At 39.9% G+C, this 23,851-nt stretch overlaps 1 protein-coding gene across 1 annotated transcript; it reads right to left on the bottom strand.

Annotated features, from left to right (window-relative positions):
* Positions 1-398: 398 nt before the first annotated feature.
* On the bottom strand, positions 399-23,670 carry DLGAP5 (DLG associated protein 5). The gene is made up of 19 exons (XM_082057856.1): positions 23,606-23,670; positions 20,704-20,954; positions 19,027-19,235; positions 18,563-18,655; positions 17,158-17,242; positions 15,231-15,326; positions 14,012-14,082; positions 12,079-12,374; positions 11,608-11,729; positions 11,395-11,524; positions 10,113-10,198; positions 9,348-9,508; positions 7,584-7,676; positions 6,175-6,394; positions 4,277-4,526; positions 3,866-3,923; positions 2,480-2,648; positions 2,057-2,106; positions 399-673 (listed from the first exon to the last, which is right to left on the bottom strand). The coding sequence occupies exons 2-19, from the start codon at positions 20,942-20,944 to the stop codon at positions 551-553; spliced, it is 2,553 nt and encodes an 850-aa protein (XP_081913982.1). The 5' UTR covers positions 20,945-20,954; positions 23,606-23,670; the 3' UTR covers positions 399-550.
* Between the last annotated feature and the right edge of the window lie 181 nt (positions 23,671-23,851).

Genomic DNA, 23,851 nt, shown 5'->3' with positions numbered 1-23,851 from the left:
CCCACAGCAAAGAATGACACACATCAAACCCTGCTGATTAGGCACAGAATTCTGGAGCCTAAAGGGTGTAACAACAACTGAGTGTGGAATGGGGGAGGTAACAGGCTGAGACTCACCCCCAGAAGGTGCCCTCGCATCAGAAATCAGGCTCTGGTACAGCTGCTCTGGGAGGCATCTTGTAATAACCATAATTCATGAGGTCAGTAAGGTCAGGATGGAGAAAAGCTTAAAGAGTTTTGCAGCTTGAAGTAGGAAGGAAATAAATGAAATTATACACAAATTAAAAATATTGCGGGTTGTAGTGAGAATACACAGTCATTGGTTACAGCAGGTACAACCAGCAAACAACCCGTTACTAATATACAGCGGTACTTCCAGTGCGTAATGACGGCACAATAAAACGTCACCAAATATTTTAATAAATTCCACTAGCAAAATACCACGGGTATTCAGTCACTCAGAACACAGTTCAAAGGTAACAGACTATATTACAGATATCTTCTGTGGGTTTGTTAATGTAATTTACCAATTTTGAAATTCAAGTCACTCTTCATTTTCCCCCAGAGGGAGGAAGGGGAGAAAATACAATGAGGTCAGTGAATGTTTCAGCTGCTGGAAACTTCTGGGCTTTGCTCCTGACCGGGGTGAAGGGAAGCTCAGCATCCAGCATGGGCTGTGGGAGAAATGAGAAACGTTCGAGGAATAGTTATTTGCTCTGCAAAACACCGCTGCATCGACACATGAAATAAGAGCAAATTCCCTTTTCTGGATCAACGCCAGACCAGCTGTTATTTCTGAGGCAGCGGCTCAGGTGTGTTGGGTTCCTGCAAACTTGAGAGGCCACTTAAGCATCGTGGGGCAAAAACTGGCAGAAAATACTTTTGAGAAGGAAAAGGGAGAAGCAGGAGGTTCTCTGGCCTCTCGCTCAGTGCTGGGGACACATCGCAGCTTTAGAATAAGCCAAGTGCGGATCTGAAACGTGCAGCGAGTCAGTGCATGTAAATATACAAAAACGTGCTTGCTTAGATACGAGACTGTTTCAAAGCAATGGCCACAGTTCAAAATACACGGTCCATTTTTAAGACCCTCATTACTTACATGAATAACCCATATTTTAAAGAGAATTTTTCACAGAATGTCAGGGATTGGAAAGAACCTTGAAAGATCCTCTAGTCCAATCCCCCCATGGAGCAGGAACACCCAGATGAGGTTACACAGGAAGGTGTCCAGGCAGGTTGCAATGTCTGCACAGAAGGAGACTCCACAACCTCCCTGGGCAGCCTGGGCCAGTGTTCTGTCACCCTCACTGAGAAGTTTCTTCTCAAATTTAAGTGGAACCTTTTGTATTACCCCTTGTCCTACCACTGGTTGTCACCGAGAAGAGCCTGGCTCCATCCTCCTGACACTCACCCTTTATATATCTGTAAACATTAATGAATCACCCCACAGTCTCCTCCAAGCTCCAGAGCCCCAGCTCCCTCAGCCTTTCCTCACACGGGAGATGCTCCACTCCCTTCAGCATCTTGGTTGCCCTACGCTGGACTCTCTCCAGCAGTTCCATGTCCTGCTGGAACCGAGGGGGGAGTTCATGAAACCTAAGAAACTTGACACCCAGTTTGAAAGTTTTTGCCCACCTGCTTTCCCTGTTGAATGTTACTTCCAGCTCTAGAAGTTAAAGCAATAAATAAAAAAGGGATGGGACAGACCTGGAAAACTCCAAGAAGAAAGTGGAAGGAAAAGACCAGGTAGTTCATTATGTTAGTAAATATTTACAAGGAAAGCCATGAGAAATGAAATTTAACGGATTGATCTGTTAAGAATCTGACATTCTTCTGCTAAAAATGTCTCAATTCAAGCTACACACATCATGTGCAATAAGGAATAACAGTGTGAGCCTGAGCATGGTGACAGGAATCGTGGTTTGTATTTAGAGGAAGCTACATGAATTGGTTTGATAACATCTTCCAGAGTTTAATTTATTTTGTGCAGTAACTGATGCTGTAGGAAAAGTTAACAGTGCTGTAACACGGAGATTGCCAAATAAAGGTCAACTTACCATATCAAAAGGATTGCTGCCAATGGGTGTCAAATCACCACATGAAACTTCTGAAAAATAAGAACATTTCGGAGTTTTTTTAATAAAGAAAGGTTAGTCTCATGCTGCCAAAGCTGAAAAAAACACTTTTCTGCATTTACTGAAAAAAAAACAAACTGTCCGCATTTCCATTTACTTCAAGCCTTTTATTATTAGCTTTCTCCTTCACATTATCACATAGAACTGTACAGACAGAAAAGCCTGAGGGGCACCGTTTGCTCCTGTGCAACCTGTGTGTCGGTCACACCAGCTAAGGGAGGTTTTACCAACAGAGATTAACCCAGCTACAATGAGAGTCATTTCAAAGAGTAAATTCAGACTACCATCTAACTTTTGGCCCCAGCAATATCACAAAAACTACATAAGCAGCTTTAAGATCCGCACCTGTTGGATGTATTTCTGGTTCTCCAGAGTGAGCAAAGTTATTCCCTGTGCCGGTCTCCTTCTCTGGGCTGCACATGACAACATCTTGTCCCTGTTCTTCTGCAGCAGCTAGTTCCATCTCCTCTGTACCATCTGTTACTTTTAATTCACTGCTAGAATTTTCCAGCACCTGAAAAAGAGGAATTTGAAGGTAGCCAGGGATGGGTGTTTACAGAAACCAGAGTGGCCCTGGTGCGGCAAACCAAGTTCATACATCTCATCTGCAGTTTTTATGGACGATTCAGGGGAAACAGGGGTTGAACTCCAGACCCTGTGATCACACAAACTACTTCCCAAACACCCTTGTAAGCTGGGTAAGCTCTTAGCATAAAGGAAGTTCTTCCACATGAAAGAAGATTCAAGTACCAAAAACATTCTGAGGACATTCTCTAATGAGACTTTACCTCAAGAAAAACCTATCAGCAATACCAAAAGTTGAAGATTACCAGAGCTTTCCCCAGAAAGCGACACCATCAACAAGCAATTTCTCATTTGACAGGGAAAGGATAAAGCAAAAGGCCTAAGAACTAGTAACAGATATATATATCTCTATCTGTGTGTATATATATATATGTGTGTGTGTGTGTGTGTGTATACATATATATACACACACACACACACACATATAGATATGTATAGATACGTATAGATATTTAACATATACATATGGGTTGGGGAGGGATCAACTGCTGTAGTCATGTACAGATCCAGGCAGTAACAAATGAAATGAAGATACTCCAATTAAAGGTACTAAAGGATGATTAACTGCAAAGCACTGGCCTTCGCTGAGTAGCACAGTATCATCTCAACTATGGAGGCAGCATTCCTGTTTTTTTTAAAACATAGGCACATCACCAAATCCTCAGACATTTCAGGACGTGGACTTCTCAACTCTGGTACTTGTATTAGTAACACTGCACTTGCCACAGCTTTAAACAATAAAACAGCCGATCGCTCTGCTATGGCAGCATAAGGACCCCAGAAACATAAACACTACTGTTGCCTTTAGTCCTGGTTCCCAAATGCAAAAGCATTTAAAAAATTCACGCTAGAAAACAGGTAGTGGACATCGAGGAACATCGTTTGCCCAAGTGACAAGTGTCTTCATGTGGCAGCCAACAAAAGGCAGCTCCCAAAGAGCTGGACAAGGTCCCCAAAGCACCGCTGTCCCTGTCTGTGCCCATTACCGGGAAGGAAAAAGCACCAGCCTGAGAATTACACAAGATACCTTGGTAAGGATTGGATCAGAAATCCAAGTGTCTGGGGCTAATAAAAAAAAACAACTTTTTTTTTTACTACTACTAATAAAAATATTTAAAGCACATATATGATCTATGTGTGACTTGCCTTAGTTTCCTCTGCTGTGCCAGCAACAGGACAGTGCTCTTCTGCAACTGCAGAAATGCTGAAAGAGAAACCAAAATGTTTTCATTCTTCTCAATCGTCTTCAATCACCTTCAGTTATCTTTTGACTTGTCCAACTGATCTTACAATTTGGTCTGCAACTCAGCTTGCTTGTTTGGCACTGGGCAGCTATACCCGATTTTCTAAGCGAAAAACCAAACTTCTACCCCAGTAGAAAAACTACATTTGGGCAAAGCTCTTAATATTTGCTTGAGGGAAGGAAAACAAACAAGGATGCTGCAGCCTTTACCGCTGCCAAATTGGAAGGTAACATTTAACAGGTATTAATTCTTTGAGTCATAACCATAAAATTATTTGTATATAGTTAATGAAAAGCTTCCTTAACATGTCTACCTTTGTTCATGAAAACCACCGGGGAGTTTTTCCAGTGGGGGAGTTTTTCCGGTAGGAAACCGGCGCATGTGCAAATGTTGCGCTGGGTGGAAGCCTCGGAGCAGCGGTGTTGTCTGGTTTGCGGTTGTGCCCTCAGGCTCACCAGGAGCAGGAGGAACGTTACGAAGCGAAGCTCTGCTGGATGATCTTGGAGTTGCCAGTTTTTCCAAAGTCCGCTGGGAAGATCTGCGAGGGGTCTTTGAAAGCAAGCCTGAAAAAACAAGCATGTAATGGTTCATTACTACAGCAGTTTCCAGAGGATGAAATTCACTGTTTGTTTGGATTCTAGCTCAGAACACTGCTGTTTTCAGCTTGCTGAATTGTTTTCTGTAAATATTACATTGAAATCTTACATATACTGCAAGAAGATATTGAAAAAAGGTGAGAACAGTAGGTCAATAATTTACAAAACTTTACAGTGACATTAGAAGAGCCAATCTATTCCCCTCCTCCCTTTACTATCTGCTCTCTTTACCTTCTATATCAAAAGCAGGCCTCAGTTTATTCTGAATTTTTGCTGAACAAAATGGCCTGACGTATCCCTTACACAACTACAGCCAAATATGAGAGCAGTTAAAAATATATATTATTCCAGTCCTGTACTTTGGATAATTCTGCCTGTTTTTTAAAAACTCTTTTCTCCCTAATTTCCCTGGCAATAGATCCCCAGCATGGGAGCGTTCCTGCTTTTTTCTTCTCTAACTTTAGAATCATTACATGGAAGTTCTCCCAAGATCTGAATTTTCCTTACAGCCTGGAACTACATCAGTTGTATATGTTCTTGATGCACAATGCAGTACCCTTTTCCCACTGCCATTTGAAAGCACAGTACCTGTTTACATTCATATTTTAGATACACTTGCTATCCGGGTCTCTGTTACTCCAATTAAATAGTAGTTTCTTTACGTAACTCCAGGTAAGCAATTTAGTAATGACTATTCCCTTACAAAGAACCTGAAATAATGAGACTTGCTGTTCTTATTAAAAAGTCCATCTGGCAAAATCTGTCATGAATTTCCATCTTTCACATTAAAGAATTTTAACAGAATTAAAAAGACAGATTCAGAATTAATTTTTGTAACAGATTGTCTGCTACAGCTTGCTTAAATCCAGCATTGCTCAAAGCTTTTCAGATCTCCTCTGCTAACAAGAGGCGTATGAATCAAAAAGTACTGGTCTTGTGATGAGGAAAGAGATCTACACAAAAGAATAAACTGGGAAATTCAAAGACAACTTCTAAACTAGAAATGGGAGAGAAACAGAATGGCTCCTAAAGATCCAAGAATTACTGAAAACACAGGCTTTACATAGATTGCAATAGGAAAGATACTGAAAATAGTTATATTTTGAGCATCTGCTCAAAATAAATCCTATTAAACAGTTTTCATAGCAGACTGGAATTATGTTACAATCTTGTTGAACACGAATACAGTACAGGTATACTTTATTTGCAGCTTTGAAGACAGCACTGCAAGGGATTTAGTTAAAAAAAATCCCAATTCCCATGTTGCAAATAAGAGAAATCAGCCTGCGTTGACCCTGATGAACAGGTTTGTCAGCCAAATGTGGGAACACTGAGATTAAAAATTCATCATTAAACACATGCTGAAAAAGCATGAACCAGCTGCTTGTACCTCTGTCTAAGCAGAGATTCCATGTTGCCATAATCACTCAAATCAGCACATTCATGTGGAACAGTTTGCTTTGGATCCCTGATGTAATTAACTACTAGTTGTAATATTGTGTTCAGTACTGGAGTTGTATCCAGTCTAAACAGCATCATTTCTCTCCCCAGTGAGATTGGTTAAACTCTCTTCGGCACTTTCAGGTCACAGAAGTCACGATGAAGCTTCACCCACCTGCAAATGTTTTCACGGGGCTTTCAATTCTGAAAAATCCCCCTTCGAAAACCACTTTTTCTACGTCTGGCAGCTTCTCCTGCTGTGTACATTCAGCAGCTCCATCATGCTTCATTTTATCCCTCATTGCTGCTTTTATAGCAGCGAGCCGGTTTCGGGCAGCAGTTCTTCCAGCCGCTCCCAGCTTTGGTTTGGCCACTCCATTTGGAACAATCTTTTTCTGAAATTGTAAGAAATTCTGGGTCACATCTGGAAGCTTCAGACAGAAGCAATTGCACATGAACATCTACAGAGCTGCTGGAGACAGCAACACACAAAAAAACGTGCTGGAGAAAAGGTCTCTTCATCTCCAGAACATCCTGGACTACAGTTCAGCCACTGAGGTTAGTTTGTGAGGACAATATTAAGGATTTTTCATATTAAGTTTGCAGTTCAGAAATACTCAGTAGAACTTTCTTCCAACAACTGCAGTTAACGTATTTGAAAACAGGGACTCCTAGGGGCAGGGAGATGAAGTGTGATAACAGCAGGACACACATCAGGCAGCCACTCCTGCCATTCAGTTTTTCAAAGAGAGTTTTATATCTTGTACTATCTGCAGGGTTCTGACATTCACGGTCAGCTCGCACAGAACACATTCCCTCCACTTTCCTGTGTCCGGAGTTTCTTACCAGCCTTAATTTCATTTTTATGATTCGTTGGGCAGTCTCAAGGAACTGGGTGAAGTTTAGGCAATGTGAGTACAACTTGACATTCAGGCATTAGAAGTAATTACGTACTCCAAATCAAAGAGAGGATAAAATACCCTGCGTTAAAGCTCATGTTGCAATAAGCAATAACTTATTTTGGACATTGTCAGGGTCATTTGTGCTGAGAGAACTAGCAGTATAATGCTACCCACAGTACTGTATTAATGGGATACCATTATAATTTAGCACTCAAGGCTCAAAACCAAGAGTCACTGCCAAATTCCTGCACAGTTTCCTTTTCCATTCCTTCAGTGCCAACACCAGTGGCCCAGATAAAGCGCTTGACATCTGAAGAATAAATTTCTATTTTAAATTTAACAGACTTGACTTACTAGCAGAGAGTCGAATGACTCTAAAAGAGTAATTGTTAATTCTGAGTTCTAATCCACCTATATGCAAAATAAGCAACCAACATTTTTACAAACAACAACAAATACAAGTGCACTTTTGCGAGACACAAGGGAGAAGGATGCACCTTGAGAGGAATTTCACTGAATTTCTAAACATTAACATTTAAAGATGCCGGATAAGTAGGGCTTTAGAAGGAACATCCATTTAAGAAGAGTATTCCTTACTGCAATAGCAGCTTACTAATTATTTTAGATGTCCATGACTCTTGCATTTTAATGCCTTAGGAGACACATTAGGGGCTATTCATACCTTGACAATTGCTTTGCTTGGGACATCAAGTGGTTGCCACTCATTGTCTTGAAGCTTCTTCAGATTATCAAATTTTTTATTCACATCTTCTACCTATTGGAAATCCCCCCAAAATCCAGGTTTAATTCTCTAAAATTATCAGATTCACAACAAAACAGCGTTTCATAAAATCATGTAACAAATTTAAGCACAGTTACGCATTTAAGTACTTCAGTATTAAGTATTAAACATTCTCATACAGTTGATTCATGAAGATTACGCTAAACATACACAAGCTCCAGATTACATGACAAGACCGGTCTCATTTCCGTAGTTTAAAGGTTAGTAAAAGAGGTATGGAGTCATTCAGTAAGATATAACGTCTAAAATAAGGGAGCTGGTTTACAACCCGTTCTTGTGCTGAACTTCTGCGCTTTGACAATGGTCACGTTTCAGAAATGCAAAAGAACCCGTTGCGTAACAGCCTTGATGCCAAATGAGCACAACTCTTCTAAAATGTGGGAAACATGTCACACGAGGTTGTTTGCTCTGTTAAACTGCTGGCCTGAATGGCTTTGTGATGCAGGTTGTGCTTGTTCGTGATAAACCAGTTCCGCAGCATTACCTCCTTCCCAGCTGATACTCAGGGCAACAGCATCGTTCTTCTCAGGCTTTGTAAGGGACACACTTGCTACTAAGGCCATACAAGGCTTATTTATGTACAGTCACAAGTCCTTTACAGCCTCCCTGAAACTCAGGGGATACAAATTAAAAACAAATGCAAAAAGAGGCAGAGTTTGTAATTCTGTTACCCCAAGTCTGCCCAAGGGAAGAGGTGGGAATGCTCAGACTGAACACAAAGAAGAAATTGTTGCCCCCGAGGGTGGTGAGAGCCTGGCCCAGGTTGGCCAGAGAGGTGGTGGCTGAACCATCCCTGGAGACATCCCAGGCCAGGCTGGACGGGGCTCTGAGCACCCTGAGCTGGTGAAGATGTCCCTGCTCATGGCAGGGGTGGCACTGGATGAGCTTTGAAAGTCCCTTCCAACCCAAACTGTTCTATGATTCTGTAAGAAACCTCAGCTGCTCCCAGATACATTGCTATTATAGGCAAACCCTATTTTTCAAGTTCCTTGTTCTAGTAAGGTTCCCCTCAAGTATCTCTGAAGAAGCTGATCAAACTCTTACACTTTCTGGAGGGAATTCAAGACCTATGACTAGGACCTTAAAAATAAACCCACCTTTGTATTTTATTTAACTGGTTACAAGTTCCTTTGTTAAATACTGATTTACAAATACTGTCAAGGGTTATTTTGATCTTTTAGAATATTCTGAAAACAATGGAAGCACCAACAAATAGAGATGAAGGTTTTCTACCACCTGAGCTCACTCCTATATAAGGTTATTGTAGTTTCTTCATTATTCTCATATTGAAGCATGGAACCTCTGCTTTTCAGATGAGGAATTTTCCAGAAGCTCCCAGCTTTTGGTTCAGGTAGACACTGTGACTTTATCCTCACTGCAAACCAGAATAAGACTTGGCTACATGCCTCCATTCCAGAGAAAAATGAGATAAACAGGCCACAAGAAGGCAGAACAGATGAACCAGTCCATGAATTACCAATTGTAGTACACCAACTATTCACCAGAGAGTGCTAAACAACAACCTGCATTTTTTAAATACAAAAAAACCCAGAATCTGAATATTCAGACAACCAAAAAAATAGTTTCAACCCACTGTAATAACTCAATCAACTTTGTCCTAGTGTGTAGCATGCAGGTACATACCTGAAAGTTAACCATGTCCCAAAATCCATCTAAGTCGGTACACGTTGTTTCTTTTTCACCTCGTTTAAACTCACAATTATCCACCAGTCCTTCAAACTGTTTAAACCTTTCTGCTATGAGAAGTCTGGTCTGACCAATTGTGGTGCGAATAAGATCTTTAGCTGATAGGAACATGAAAACAATAAAGAAAGTACATCTTGGAATAATCCATCATTCGACGATTTATTTAAATAAGTATTTGAAGACTCTGGAATTAGTTTATTGATTAAAGTATGCGCATCTATTTGCAGACCTGCAATACAATTCAGATGGAGTGCACCTACCTATCCATTGAACTTCTCTAAACTTGCTGCTTTAAAAAAAAAAAAGTTTAAATCTCTAAATCTTTAAGATAAGCATTGATGAATCATCTTTGTTTTCCCAGATAAGAACACTTTTTCTACTTTAAAACCTAATTTAAAAAAAAACAGCTTGGTTACACTTCATACATTTAAATACACTTAAAACTGACAACAGAAGAACTATTTCAATACACATCTTGTTCATTTTAGCGCCGAGCACAATCACGTCAAGTACTACCCATATGTTTTACTATTAGGAGATAAAGCACGCCTTTTTGTCTCGAGGCAGACACAGCTCCAAACTTTATCTAATACAACTCCTACTAAGTGCTGTTTTGCAAATATATTCAGCTACATGTACTTCCCTCTGTCCACTTCAGTTACCATAATGCTCCTTTTAGTGCCTATCACAGTTCAGTCTTACCATCCTCTGGAATGTCCAGCTCAAGTTTTCCATCCCACTGGAGGCACTGAGACATCAGCCTCTCTGTCTCAGACTGAAGAATGTTTCTAAAAATAAAGGGAAAGCAAAAAAATAAGTCTCTGGAGAATTTTCTAACTGCTGTCACTACTTGCAGTTGTTAATGATCACTCTCCCACACTGTCTTTGAGCAGAATCAGAGAATGTTAGGGATTGGAAGCGACCTCGAAAGATCATCCAGTCCAATCCCCCCACCGGAGCAGGAACACCCAGATGAGGTTACACAGGAAGGCGTCCAGGCGGGTTTTGAATGTCTCTAGAGAAGGAGACTCCACAACCCCCCTGGGCAGCCTGGTCCAGTGTTCTGTCACCCTTACTGAGAAGAAGTTTCTTCTCAAATTTAAGTGGAACCTCCTGTGTTCCAGTTTGAACCCATTACCCCTTGTCCTATCATTGGTTGTCACTGAGAAGAGCCTGGCTCCATCCTCCTGACACTCGCCTTTTATATATCTGTAAACATTAACGAGGTCACCCCTCAGCCTCCTCTTCTCCAAGCTCAAGAGTCCCAGCTCCCTCAGCCTTTCCTCACACGGGAGATGCTCCACTCCCTTCAGCATCTTGGTGGCTGCTCCAGCAACTCCCTGTCCTTCTGGAACTGAGGGGCCACACCTGGACACAATATTCCAGATGTGGTCTCGCCAGGGCAGAGTAGAGGGGCAGGAGAACCTCTCTCAAGCTACTGACCACCCCCCTTCTAACCCACCCCAGGTACCATTGGCCTTCCCGGCCACAAGGACCCAGTGCTAGCTCATGGTCATCCTGCTGTCCACCAGGACCCCCAGGTCCCTTTCCCCTACACTGCTCTCTAATAGGTCATTCCCCAACTTATACTGGAACCTGGGGTTGTTCCTACCCAGGTGCAAGACTCTACACTTTCCCTTGTTATATTTCATTAATTTTTTCCCTGCCCAACTCTCCAGCCTGTCCAGGTCTTGCTGGATGGCAGCACAGAAGCCGTTAGACTCTTCAGTTTGCTGACTGGCTGAGGTGCAATTTCTTTTCTACTGCTTTCAAGCTCATGTTCCTTAGGACAAGGTGCTAGTCTGTAGAATTGTGGATTCTTTACTTGCACTAGCAATACAAAAGGGAAAACAGGAATGTGTGCCTACTCAGGTCACTGCTGACAGCCACCAGCCACCATAAGTTAATCTTTACAAGATGTCTTGTGACTCATGTTAAGAGGCTCTGAACAGACAACAGGGAAGTGAAACAAATGAACACAAACCTGAAATACGGCACATCATGCTCTTGCTCTTTTATATCATCCGACTTTGTTTCGGGCGTTGTTGTATCTGTAGAGACAGGGCTTGTTTCATTCAATCTCTCAATGAAAGTTTTCTCATCTGATTCATTTGCTGAAAAATACAAAAGGCATTTGGTTCGGAATCTGGTGAAAACAAAAAGCATTGGAACAATAAACCAAATGTGAAATTCCTACCTGTGTCTCCTTTCAAACTTGTAGTGATTTGCTCTTCTTGAATGCTTTCAGCAGCAGGTGAAACTTGACTTTTATAATTAGGCTCTTGTGCCACAGTTTCACTGGATTTTTCAGTTATATTGCTGGAAACAAACATACAAACACATTCAACATGAAGACACATTGAGAAACTGACATCAAATATGGTCATACACACAAAACTGCCCCATTTGGTAGGCCGTCTTACATTCAATGCTAGAGAATGCAATTCCTATTAAAACTGATAAATTTGTATATCTATATATATATATATAGCACAAGTCCCTGATATATGGAACTACTTTACTTTAAAGCATAGGCAGGATTATAGATTATATATAATTGTATTAAATTCAGATTTGATTAAGCAACAGTAACAACCACGATGATCAGGTGTTTCAACAATACAACAATTCCACTTGCATTTTAGGCCATGAGATGAAAGAATCTTACATTGGAGATTTCGAAAAATCCCAGAAGGCATTAGGTGTCAAAAATGCATTTGCTCTAGAAGGAGTCATGGGGGTAACTTTGTAAGTCGCTAATCCACTTAATGGTTGAAACACAAAGTTTTGAGGTGCAAAAGAGCGTGTTCTGGGTCTCCCTGGAGCAGAATTGTTGTTGTTTTCCACTGAGGCTTGTTCCTGTTGAAGTTCTACTGATGCCGAATGTTTAGAATCAGCTGCAGAATCTTTCATCGCCGGATCCAGTTGAGTGTTTTTATTCACTTCACCTTTGGAAGGAATTACCTACAACAGCACAAATAAAGAAACCAAATGCTATATTATCAAATAAAACAAGTGTTTGCTATAGGCATGGGCTGAATTATAACATCACTGTCTGAAAGTCACCAGGGAATGAACAGTTTCTGGTAAGTCGCTTTGTTAGTTTTGCATAAGTGTACACAAGTCATGATTTATCAGTAAGCCCAACTGGTTTTGACACCTGCAAATCATTCTAGCAACATTCACTACAAGGAATGCAACAATCCACAGAAGGGGCTAAATTTGGAGAACACCTCACCTATCAAAATAGTAATTAAAATTAGCAAATGCTTGCTCCTACTGCTAGAAAAAAAATGCTTTAAGGTGATAAGGTCCTCAAGAGCAGAATTCCTGGCTCCAAATCCATGTAGGCCTGTTGAATAATCACAGTTTATACACATACTCTAATCCAAAGACCGAAGAACAAGCTAAAATAACCTGATAGCTGAGGAATGCAGCCCAAGACAAAGAGAATACAAGAGCAGTTCAGATCACAGAATGTTGTTCAAAGACAAGAAAAAGTTACTCAACACGTTGAGTCCACATTCCTATGAGACGAGTGGCTAGATATGCATTCCGTATGACTTTGAGATACCTATACTGAGATATTGTTAGCACAAACCAGCCCAAAAAGCTTACAATGTTTTTCCAGAAAATATGCATCTTCAAGTCTCGTTGTACTTTAGATACCCCTGCTTGGAATGTGTGTTAAAAGTTGAATTCAAGGCTGATTTCTTGTAACATGATGACTGAGGTTACAGCAAGAGTTTACCCACGGGCAGCAGAAAGTGGCTCCTGGAGCTTATCTGAGTGAAGACGTAAGAGCTGCTTACATCTGCAGGCATTTGTTTGATCGTCCCCGTTTCAAGACAACACTAGAGCACAACTGTGGTTATGGAAACGGGGCTGGGAGGCGTGAGGGAGACACGAGATGAGAGGGAATGGGGGGTGCAACAAGAAGAAAAATCACTGACAGTTTTCACACAGGACTGTCAGCACATGAATGCATAGGCAAATTGTTTGGGAACCTGAGTCAGAGGGCTACAATGAGCTCACATGCTGCTGTCTCTGTGTAGAGGGAGACAAGTTTCATTATAACAGTGGCACTAAGAACCACAACAACTGCGTTTAATGATGATGTGTCTACTTGGCAGAGAATAACATTTCCAGCTTTACTTGTTCAAAGACTAAAAATGCATTTATTTCTTAGCTTTTAGAGTCTCGTATCATGACCGTAGCAGGAAAAGGGTACATTCAGATCATGTTTCAAAAAGGAATGAACTGCACAAAGTTTACAAATGCTAGATACAACCAGCAAAGCAGCTCTTTTTTTTTTAAGCTAAACATCAGACATAAGATGTTACATAAGAACTTCTTGTCTAATTTAAATCATTGTCCAAATCTTGATTAATAACAAAGTCATTCATATAAGCAAACTACATTTGATCTTAATTTTTAAAAGATGGCAATATGAATGCATACAGCTTCTTCACAAAATCCAGCTTATTAGTGAATTTATTACTTCCATACTTTAACACAAGTATATTTGAGCTACAATTACACTGTTATTGGCTCTTAAATCAGTTTAACTGCTTTTCCATTTCAAATATTAAATGACCTACCTCCGTGACATCAGGTTTGACTGCTTTCTTCTGCCTTCCCACATTTGTCGTCTTTCTCTGTGACTGGTTACCTAGAAGGAAAGAAACTCCCAAAGGTCATCAAGGCATCTAATTAAGACAGTCTTTCACCAAAAGATTACCATAAAAGTCCAGTGGTTAGAGACAGGGAGAGACTGTTTTGTTTCTTGAGTGTGAGGTGGCAAGAGGGCAGACACCTAATTGCAAAAGTCCATTCAAAAGAAAACCTGGCCTAGGATTTAACAGCCTATTAAGAGATGTATCACCAACAAGGGAAAACAAATTCATTAAGTCATTAGTCTTTAGACATTGTCATATACTAAAAATAAAAGTCATCTTATTTCCTTAAAGGCTGAAGAGCTACTGTCAAGTCAATCTGAGTTCAGATTTTTAATTTCCATATAGCATAGGGTTTCTGCTGGTGAATTGAACCTGATACTATCAAAGCTGAGCTTTCCGTCTTGGGGTTAACTTTACCATATATATTACAAAGGATGCTGCAAAACATTCTGGAGAATTTCCTGAGAATAAGCACTAAAAATTTTCCCTTCAGTAACCATTAAGCTCCCCATGTCTAGTATACAGACAGACATGGACAAAGGGAAATTCCTGACCTGAAAATCATAGGCTCTTATCTCTTCCTGAGGTTTCTGTTCCTGATCACAGACTTAATAATCACGTGTCCTTAAATGGCGAAACACCAAACTGGCAAACCTTTACCAGTTCTGGATCTATGCTTTCAGTTTATAATTACCATATGGGGACTGATGCTCCACACTGATGGATTTTATAGGAAGCTGTCCAACGTCGGTTTCAACATCTTGATTTCAATATTGCAATAGAGTTCCGGATATGAGTCTAAGTGATGGAGTATTTAGTCCTTTTCTTACGTGACAATTCAGCATGACTTACATGCAGTCCATCTATTCAAAGGAGTAGCTACACAGCAGAATGTAGTGTGCAAAGATAGCTCAGAAGAAGTTGATACTTATCTCCACAGCACAACAGAGTGTCTGAGATATGAGCAAGATCCTAAAGCCAGAGCCGCCTTAGTATATAATTTGACAATGAGTCTAACAGCAGCATATAAATGTACACATGCTGTTTCCAGTGCTCGCTTATCCAGTAGTAGATGGTATCTTTACAGCACACTATTCCAAATACTTACATAACAGGCTTGAGTTCCACAAGCAGGACTTACCAGCAGTAGCAGCTGTTTTCATCATCTGCCTGGCTGCAGAGGCGGCTGCTCTAGTGATCCGGACATTGGAGGTTGACTGGATGGCAGGCTGTAACACTGTGAGGAATGGTAATAAATCAGAAGCTGCATTTAAGTAGTGTAATTGAAGGTTTACATTTTGTAGAAATCAAAAAAACACACTAGGAATTATTAGTTGCGTTAGTTTGCCAAAATCAACGGGGGTTTTTTTGTAAGTTCGGGCAAGGGGAGCTAAACACGGACAGCACAGCTCAGCCTCGGCATCAAGGCGACGCTCTGCAGGATCTTGACTGAAGATGGCTTTGTTGTGCAGTTCAGCTCCTAATAAGATCAAGGTACCAGTGTGCTAGACACCCTGGTCATTCTATGAAAGTATTCCAAGATCTGAATTTAATGTAATCTAATAAAGTATTCCTAAAATTAAGATTAATCTGACATAAGTCTTACCCATCTTAATAATTTTCATCTCTATTTTAGTACTGTTTTTCATTTCCTGCAAAAAATGATAGCATTCTCCTGCACAGAGAAATTTAACAGGAGCTCTTTATTTCATACTCTCTTTATCTGCCTGAAATCTGGTATCCCCACTTAGTTACTGTTAATGCCATTTCTGGTATTAATGTCATTCTAGCTTCCACAGAATTACGGCTTGACATGTTGGGAAAAAATTACGAGATAAATAACATTTGATTTATCCAAACATTCACTTCCCTCACATTTTTATATCAGTGTTTAAATACATTCAGCAAAAAGCATTATCAAGTGTAGTGGATGACAATTAGAAAAAAGTTTTAAATCAAACACTGATAGTAGATCTTTTCAGCACCCATTGAAAGCACGACAAATTTATTTAAATAAAGGTTTGCTGCTTGCTGATTTAATTAAGTTAGTGATGCAAGGGTCATTTCACTCTGAATTACTGAGTATCTTGCATTAACATCAGTATTCCACATGACTTAGCCTTATCTACTTAAGGCATGTGCATCACTGTGCTACCAGGAAGAATTTCTAATCAAAGGTATTCTACTCCTTTAAACAAAGGTGGCATGAGTTGCTTTGTTTTGTTTTGTTTTCTTCAGAAATGCATGCAATTGTCACACAGAATGTCCAATAACCGGAGATACAGAAGGGGCTGTTGTAAAATACAAAAACATAGGATTGTGCTTATCATTGAAAGAAGACAATTAGACGTTTACTCAGTTGCATTGGTATGCATCAGAAGATCAGGGTCCTGTCTCCAATATTATATATCTATGTGAATGTGCTTTACCAGAAGGTTTTCCTTTTCCAAACCTCCTTCAGTGCTGAGTTACACAAGCAGTTTCATTTGGCGACCACAGACAGCAGCACATCTGCTGATGGACAGAAAGACTTCACTGAAAATATTTAGAGCCGATTCAATCAGCTCTTTTCCGGGTTACCCACAATACCAAGGAAAATTCATATTTTACTTATATCAGCTATTCTTCATCTTTCCATGTAAACTCACTTGCTCTTCTGTAACAGCAGCAGCTATTACACCTGATATTCTTTGAGATGAACGGGAAGCTCTGTGCAGCTCCGAATGCTCAAGCAGCAGTCATGCAATTCTGCCTACAGACCTTTTTCTTTTCCCTCTCCTTAGGGGAATAATCAGCAGCCAGGAGGGTATTAAATATCTTGCATTCCATTTTCCCAGCCTATAGAAGCGACAACACGCCATACCTAGAGGCACATGCTTGATATTCTTCCAGCTACTCCCCTTGTCATGGTAGGAATGGTTGTCAATAAAATCTGCTTGTTTCCTACACCTAAAAACGTACTAGAGGTCTCTCGCAAAGATGTTCCCTGTCCTCCCTCCTCAGCTATTGAATCAGAAAAATAAAACAGCCATGTCCTTTCAAATTGAGGTATAGGAATCATTCCATACCTTTCTCTTTTTCTGCCACTTTGTCTGTACTGGTCTGTTTACGTCCTGCTTGTGTAGGGCGCACACCATGTCCATTGGCAGAGACCTATTGTCAATCAGAGACGAGGTAGCTTAATTTCTTTCACCTATCTTAAGTTCCAGTAAAACAAATGGTCAAGTAATTTGGCACAAAAGTCTTTAAAAAGTAAGGAGAAATTAAGAATAACTAAAATAGCTCATTTTAGACATGTGTTGACGTGCATTATTCGACATGAGGAATTTGTCAGAAAAAGAATGAAGAAAAGTATTTAAGAAAGTTTCAGTTTACTAGAAAACTAGGTGTCAATTACTACCGCACCTTAGTACATATTAGGTGCTTTAAAACACAGCTTTTAGCAAAAAAAATAATATTAACTCAGTCATCCCTTCGTAAAATTATGACTGGAAACTCTTCATATGCAGTGAAGTTTTCTAAGGCAAGACTGATAGATCCAAATTATAGCTCCTTCCACACATTCCTGCTGGTGAAATTCCTCAAAACCCCCTAATTTTTTAATACAAGTGAAAGCAGAAGGGACTGCCAAGAGTCACAGTAAAAATATGCCAACATTGAAGTGATTTTGACTTTGAAAGCTGTTCTGAGCAGTAAGGATTAATCACAGGTGATACCTACAGTAATTGCATCTCAACAAATTACATCTCCATTTATACGGCTTTAAGGAAAAATTAGATAGAAATTTGTACAAATGCTACATACCAATTTTGACTTTTAGCCGCTAGTTTTACCCATTTAGAATACTGAGTACTGTAGTAAAGATACAAAGTAAAACAAACAAACAAACTGACTCTTCTTGCTAAAATTCCCCAAGAAAATAAAACAGCTCCATATCTGGCACTTTGAAAATAGTAAATTCAGCAACAGTGCACTTATATTAATGTGAGGTGAAACATTTTACAGTTTTTTAAAACATAAATACCACTGAAACTTTATGAAATTAAGATGCCAAATTAGCAAAATAAATAGTATCTCCACAGTTATGTGCACCAGATCTGTCACTGTACAGACTCCAAGAAGTCAAACTAACATCACAGTCGGGCTGACTCAATCCCTCACCTTCAAAAGGCAGATAAATAGGGTGGCGTTCAATTTAATATGCAAGAATATTATTAAGTTCAACTCTAAAAACAAATGTTTTTTCCTACTGTAACAAGTTTTTAATGATGTTGTCAATTTGCCTACAACTTTTTGATGATCAAGTGTGATCTAGGAGAAAAATGAACTGACTTTTTATAACCTGCATCATGAAAGACTTTCAGCAATTAAGAGATACTTTTGTCTAAATTTATTTGCTTAAGTTTATTAAAGTTTATTAAAAAAAACCCAAACACACACACAAAAAACCTGAAACACCCCACAACAACAAACCGTAGAGTGCTTAGATGCAGTTGGTATGCCAGTTTTCTCTTCTTGGTTCCTGGCCTTTGATCGAGTAATCCTCCCGGAGGAAGCAGGAGCCACCTGAAAACAACCCCAAGGAAACCAGAGTGAACAAGTTACCAGTTCTCAAATAACTTGGTTGTTTCATTTGTGAGTGAACCATTCCAATTTTCAGACTGAGAACAGTCATAAATACAAAAAAAACCCACCCAAAAACTCTTATACAACTTCCTGCTTTTAAAAAAACAATCCCTGATTGTTCCTTATTATTAAAAAAATATATGTATCAAGTATTTACAAAATAATCTGGATATTTTGCATAACATACGCATAAGTTTTATACAAATAGAAATTTTCATATAAAGTACTTCTAATATAGTGACCTAGTATAATTTAATAGATTATAATTCAAATAGTAATATTAAATATCGAAATTAAGTATATATTATTACCTTCTCTCTTGGCTTCACTGTCACAGGGTCTGCAGTGACATGTGAAAGAAATCCAGGTGCAGTTGGCCTATATAACCCAACTTTAAACACACCCTTTTTTGCTTTCTCTCTTTGTTCTATCAGTTTTCGAAGTTCCTTTTCTTCCTTATAGCGCTGGAGCATTTCCCTGCGGTCAGCAATCCTCTTGGTAGCTGCATCTGTAGGTTGTTCTGAAGCAAAGATAAAATATAGACACGTTATAAAAAACTTTTCCAAAATGAAGAAGAACGTGCTAAGTCAAAGACCAGGAGTCTGGAGTCTGTGCCTGCAAGTTACAATTCAAGTCTTACAATGCAAATACATAAGCTGGCTAAAAGCTTACAATCTCTTAATTGTTTTAACCATCCCCACTAAAAGAGCATTTAATAGTAAATTTCAGCTTGCAAATACGTCTCTCCAAATCTGCACCTCAGGGATACTGTGAATTCATATCCATTTCATAGCATAAATGCTGATCCTGCAAGGTTACCAGCATTAATGTTAACACTTTAATTACTGATTTAGTTTATTTGTGTCAGTTTCTTTATTCGTGTCAGTTTCTTTATTCAAACTTTTGTAACATCATTGAAAGCTGAAGTTTAGGTCAGCTTTAGATACCAAAATCTGCCTCAAACTGAGAATAAATGAGGCAGAGTTTATATGAAAGAATAAAACCTTAAGATTATGTCAAATTTGAATTACATGTCTATCTTAAAAATGAATATCTAGTTAAAATTTATTGAAGATAATCACAAGATATATACATTTCTTAAATTTCATATTTGTCATGATTACGTAGGGATTGCACTCCTTCCTCCAATAACTTTCTTCTATCAAAATACTGAAATAGTTCTAAAGAAATCTGTTAATATTTGTAAAGATTAACTGAATTCCTTGGACCAAGGGTGTCAAACCCATTTTCACTGGGGACCACACCAGCCTCTTGGTTGCCTTCAAAGGGTTGAATGTAATTTTGGGTCTGTATAAACGTAACCATTCCTACATTTATCCATTCCTAAAATTACATTCGGCTCTTTGAAGGCAACCGTGATGCTGATGTGGCCCCCAGTGAAAATGAGTTTGACAGCCCTGCCTTAGACCACAAGCATCCAGGATAGCCAGGGAGACAGAATTCAGTATTTGCAGGCCCTGTTTGCTGGAAGGAAAAGTAAATAATCAAAAGCTAGCAATTTTAAAAATAAAATTAGACTATGCATTTACCCATTTATAGTTATATATACCAAATTATAATATACAATTACCCATTTCTAAGGATAGTTTAAGCACAGGACTGATGCCAGGTATAAGTTAGATGAGATTTTGTTAGGGTTTTCATTTCTTGAACAACCAAATTAAGAGGCTTCCCATTAAATATTAATAACAAATTGCATTCTTCCTTTAGCTGCCGCACAGTCATCAGAGCAAAGCTTTATTCATACCACTGAAGCAAAGAGGAAGATAAAGTTGTATTAAGGCTTTATTTTCTTGATTTTTTTTAACAGTTAGAAGAACTGTAGTCATTGATTTTTAAATATTAATTTTTGTTTTTCAAATTAAAACATTGACCACAGTAGGATCCTGTGATAATGCTATTAAATCTACTTAGAAAACATCTTTAACAATTAAAAAAAAAAAGCTTTAGAATAAGTATTTTCTTACTCTGTTTTACACTGCTGTTCTCCTGAGAGCACTTTTCACTCTTATCATTTGGTTGAGAATTTCCCCTCTCATTTGGGAGCTGAACATTGACATCTGCCAATCCAAACTGTCTGCCCTTTTCAAACAACTTGTGTCTGTTCTCCTTTTGAAGCATCGATTTCCTGCGTGCAACTTTTGCTCTGAGGGTTTCCGTACTCAAATCCTTCTTGTATCGACTGGCAAACTGGGAGGCTGCAGCCATCTTGATTATCCTGGACAAAAATCACAGCAATTAGGGCAAAATCTTTTTCTTTGTTTCCCTTTGTTTCTGAATGTGTACCAGAGAAAATGCAAATGACAATTTCAGTAATGGCTCTTCACTATTCCTCTTTATTTTATGTAGTCAAGGGGATAGTTTGTTTGTTAAGCGGTCAACAAGCCTTACATAGAACTAGCAGGGGATGCTGTGCTGCTGCCAGGGATTGTCCTGTTGCTTCTGTTTTCAGCACAGATGGTTTTCATGTTAAGGAGACAAGCAAGTAAATGACAAGGCTGTAGGACAATACTTGGAAGCAACATTGCCGCTGAGCATTCAGATTATACCCTATCTGATAGCGAGGCATTTTTGTCCTGCATCGGAGCGCTCGGCACCATTTCCCAACCGAGTTTCCGGGATGCAACCGCAGTACAATAGTGTTTATTTCGAGCAGGATTTCTCCTTGCTTTTCTAACCTGAGGAAGACTTGATGCAAATGTCAGTTGGTCTGTACGTGCTGCGCTAACAGGGATGTCAAAGGCTGCATCCCCTGCACCCCACCAAAACCTGTCTTGTCCAGGGTTTTAATTCTTTCTTCCTGAACGGAGGCCAAGACCAGTTCTTGCAATCGGTCTTAATCTGTTTGCCACCTAAACCATGGTCTTTTAGAAATCTCCTTTTCTATTACTTACAGAAAACAGCCCTACAATAAGGAGGGTAATAGAGCTAAACTAAACAGGCAACAATAACTCATTGACCAGTAAACTGGTCATTTACTGAAATTCTTACTTTCAAGACAGCAGCTTTGATCAAGTTAAATGAACCATCAGTGAACCAGACTGAAAAGATCAGCCTTGACCGTGAGGGTACAGGATTTTGCAAAACTGATCCCCCCTCCTCCATTTGCCATCAGTACCTCAAGCCAAAACCAACACCAGCAACCTAACTGAAAAACTCAAGTGTCGGAAGGAAAAAAAGAGTACCAAAATAAACAGAAAGAATAAAGGAATAAATAACAACGTGCTCTTAAAGTGTATATACTTGTAAACAAAGTGAGCAATGAGAGAATTTGAGCTATTCTAAGAAGGAATACGGGCAAAGCCTGTTCAGATACCACCACTGCTGCAGGAATGCAAAATGGTCCATGGAAATGCAAAGGAGCAAATGGGAATAAAAAACTAAACTCAGCTTAAAGCACCCAAATGAGACTGTATCTCTTCCACGTAATCCTGGAAGAGCTGGTGCATGTCAGAGCTGATTTGTGAATACCTTACATTTCATCCTGCATCTTACATTCCAACTTTCAGAAATCAATTAAGGTTGCCAGTTAATTAATGATGATTGCAAACGATCAGACTAACCCTGTTGTTCATAAGCCATACCTGCCTTGCTTGATCTGTCAGTGATTAAGGAAGCTTAGCTCATAAGCATCTCCAATAATCATCTTTGGACCAGTCTTGTTAGGAACTCCCACAGAAAGAAAGAACACAGTTAACAGCAATATATCCCTACAACCTAACTAGCAGGTGTTTCAAGCTCAGTGGATGAAAATAATTTCTAAAAGCAGCAGCTGGCATCAAGTGTCTACACTCATCCTGTTGCAGGACAAATTCCTTGTGTCTGGGACTCTTTAAACATGATTTTTAAGCTGCATTTGCCTCAAACACTGATAAATATTTAACACATTTGAAGGATTTTTATGCTCTACCTTCTAACTTGGAGAATATTTTCCTAGCTATTGTAGTATAAGTCTGCTTAAGGCATTTTCCCACAAATAAGCCTCAATAGCAAGGGATCTACCTTGCAATACGTAACCCCGCAGCAGAATTTATCTGAAACTTGAAGAAGGCAAATATAACATAAGCAGAGACACAGAGAGAACTCCCCACTGAAGTGTTATTAACTCATATCCCAGGCCTGCAAAAGCAATGCAACTGATTACTCATTATCTCCTTGGGGTCATTAAAAAAAAAACGTATGGCATGCTCAATGCCCTAAGCATCCCTTTAGGACAAAAATACCTGTCTTCTTTTCTTTCCAAGTTACGGTTTCTGAATAGTACCTTGCCCAAACAGGAGTCTAGAAGATCAATTGGAATTTAAGTTGGTATGAATTCAAGTAAAGTCTAGTAGCAGGAAAGGGACAAAGGGCTTAAATGTTAGACTTGGGGCTAGGTAGTATATACTACTAAAGTTAAAGCTGAAAAATTACAGCATTGTTTTTTATTAAAAAAAAAAATAGCAAAAATAACCACTTTTGACCAGCATTGCCACAAAAAACAAAGGAATAATACAGACATGAAAAAAATATTTAGGTGCACATTTTGCATTTTTAGCCTAAAAGTGACAAACAGAACAGGAACTGCGAACACCGTTATTTTTAAAGCAGGAACGCGGCAAGTTTAGGGATTGAATAAGGTCCAGTCTCAAGGGTTTCGAGACGAGGCCCCGGGGGTGACGATAAGCGGGACACCCCGCTCCCAGCCCCCTGTTCTGAGGGGCCGCCACAGCTTCAGCCCCTTCCCTCCCACCGCCATGTTTCCAGGCCGGCTCCGAGAGGAGGCACCGCAGCCAGGCCCGCAGGACGAGACCCCTGCCCCGGGGCCCGTTATAAGGCCCGCTCCCACCGGCCGCAAACACCCCCCGAGCGCCGCCAGCCCCGCCATACCTGTACCGGCCTCCTTAACCGCCTCAGCGCGGCCCCCCGCGCCTCACTTTCAAATCTCACCTGCCAACGCTCATTGGTCAGTCCCAACCTGCCCGCAAGCTCTCATTGGTCCGCTCACGGCCGACGGTTGATGGGCAGAGCCGAAATCGCTGAGCCGGCTGTTTATTGGTTGCCCGGGATAGCCACGCTTGATACTCATTGGCTGCGCTGAGAATTTCCCCGCTCGCACTTGTCGCTCATTGGCTA

This window comes from Streptopelia decaocto, assembly GCF_964273445.1.
Source record: "Streptopelia decaocto genome assembly, chromosome: 7".
Taxonomy (NCBI): Eukaryota; Metazoa; Chordata; class Aves; order Columbiformes; family Columbidae; genus Streptopelia; species Streptopelia decaocto.
Note: the sequence above shows the minus strand (reverse complement) of the source record. Positions and strands in the feature narration are given on the sequence as shown.

What these genes read in the sequence shown, in the direction of transcription:
- DLGAP5 (XM_082057856.1), bottom strand. Translation starts at nt 20,944, where the DNA reads ATGGCTGCAGCCTCCCAGTTTGCCAGTCGATACAAGAAGGATTTGAGT. An exon ending in GGGACATGGTTAACTTTCAG is followed by an intron (nt 7,677 to 9,347) that starts GTATGTACCTGC and finishes GATTTCCAATAG; the next exon opens with GTAGAAGATGTGAATAAAAA. An exon ending in GCAGCAATCCTTTTGATATG is followed by an intron (nt 674 to 2,056) that starts GTAAGTTGACCT and finishes TTTCTCCCACAG; the next exon opens with CCCATGCTGGATGCTGAGCT.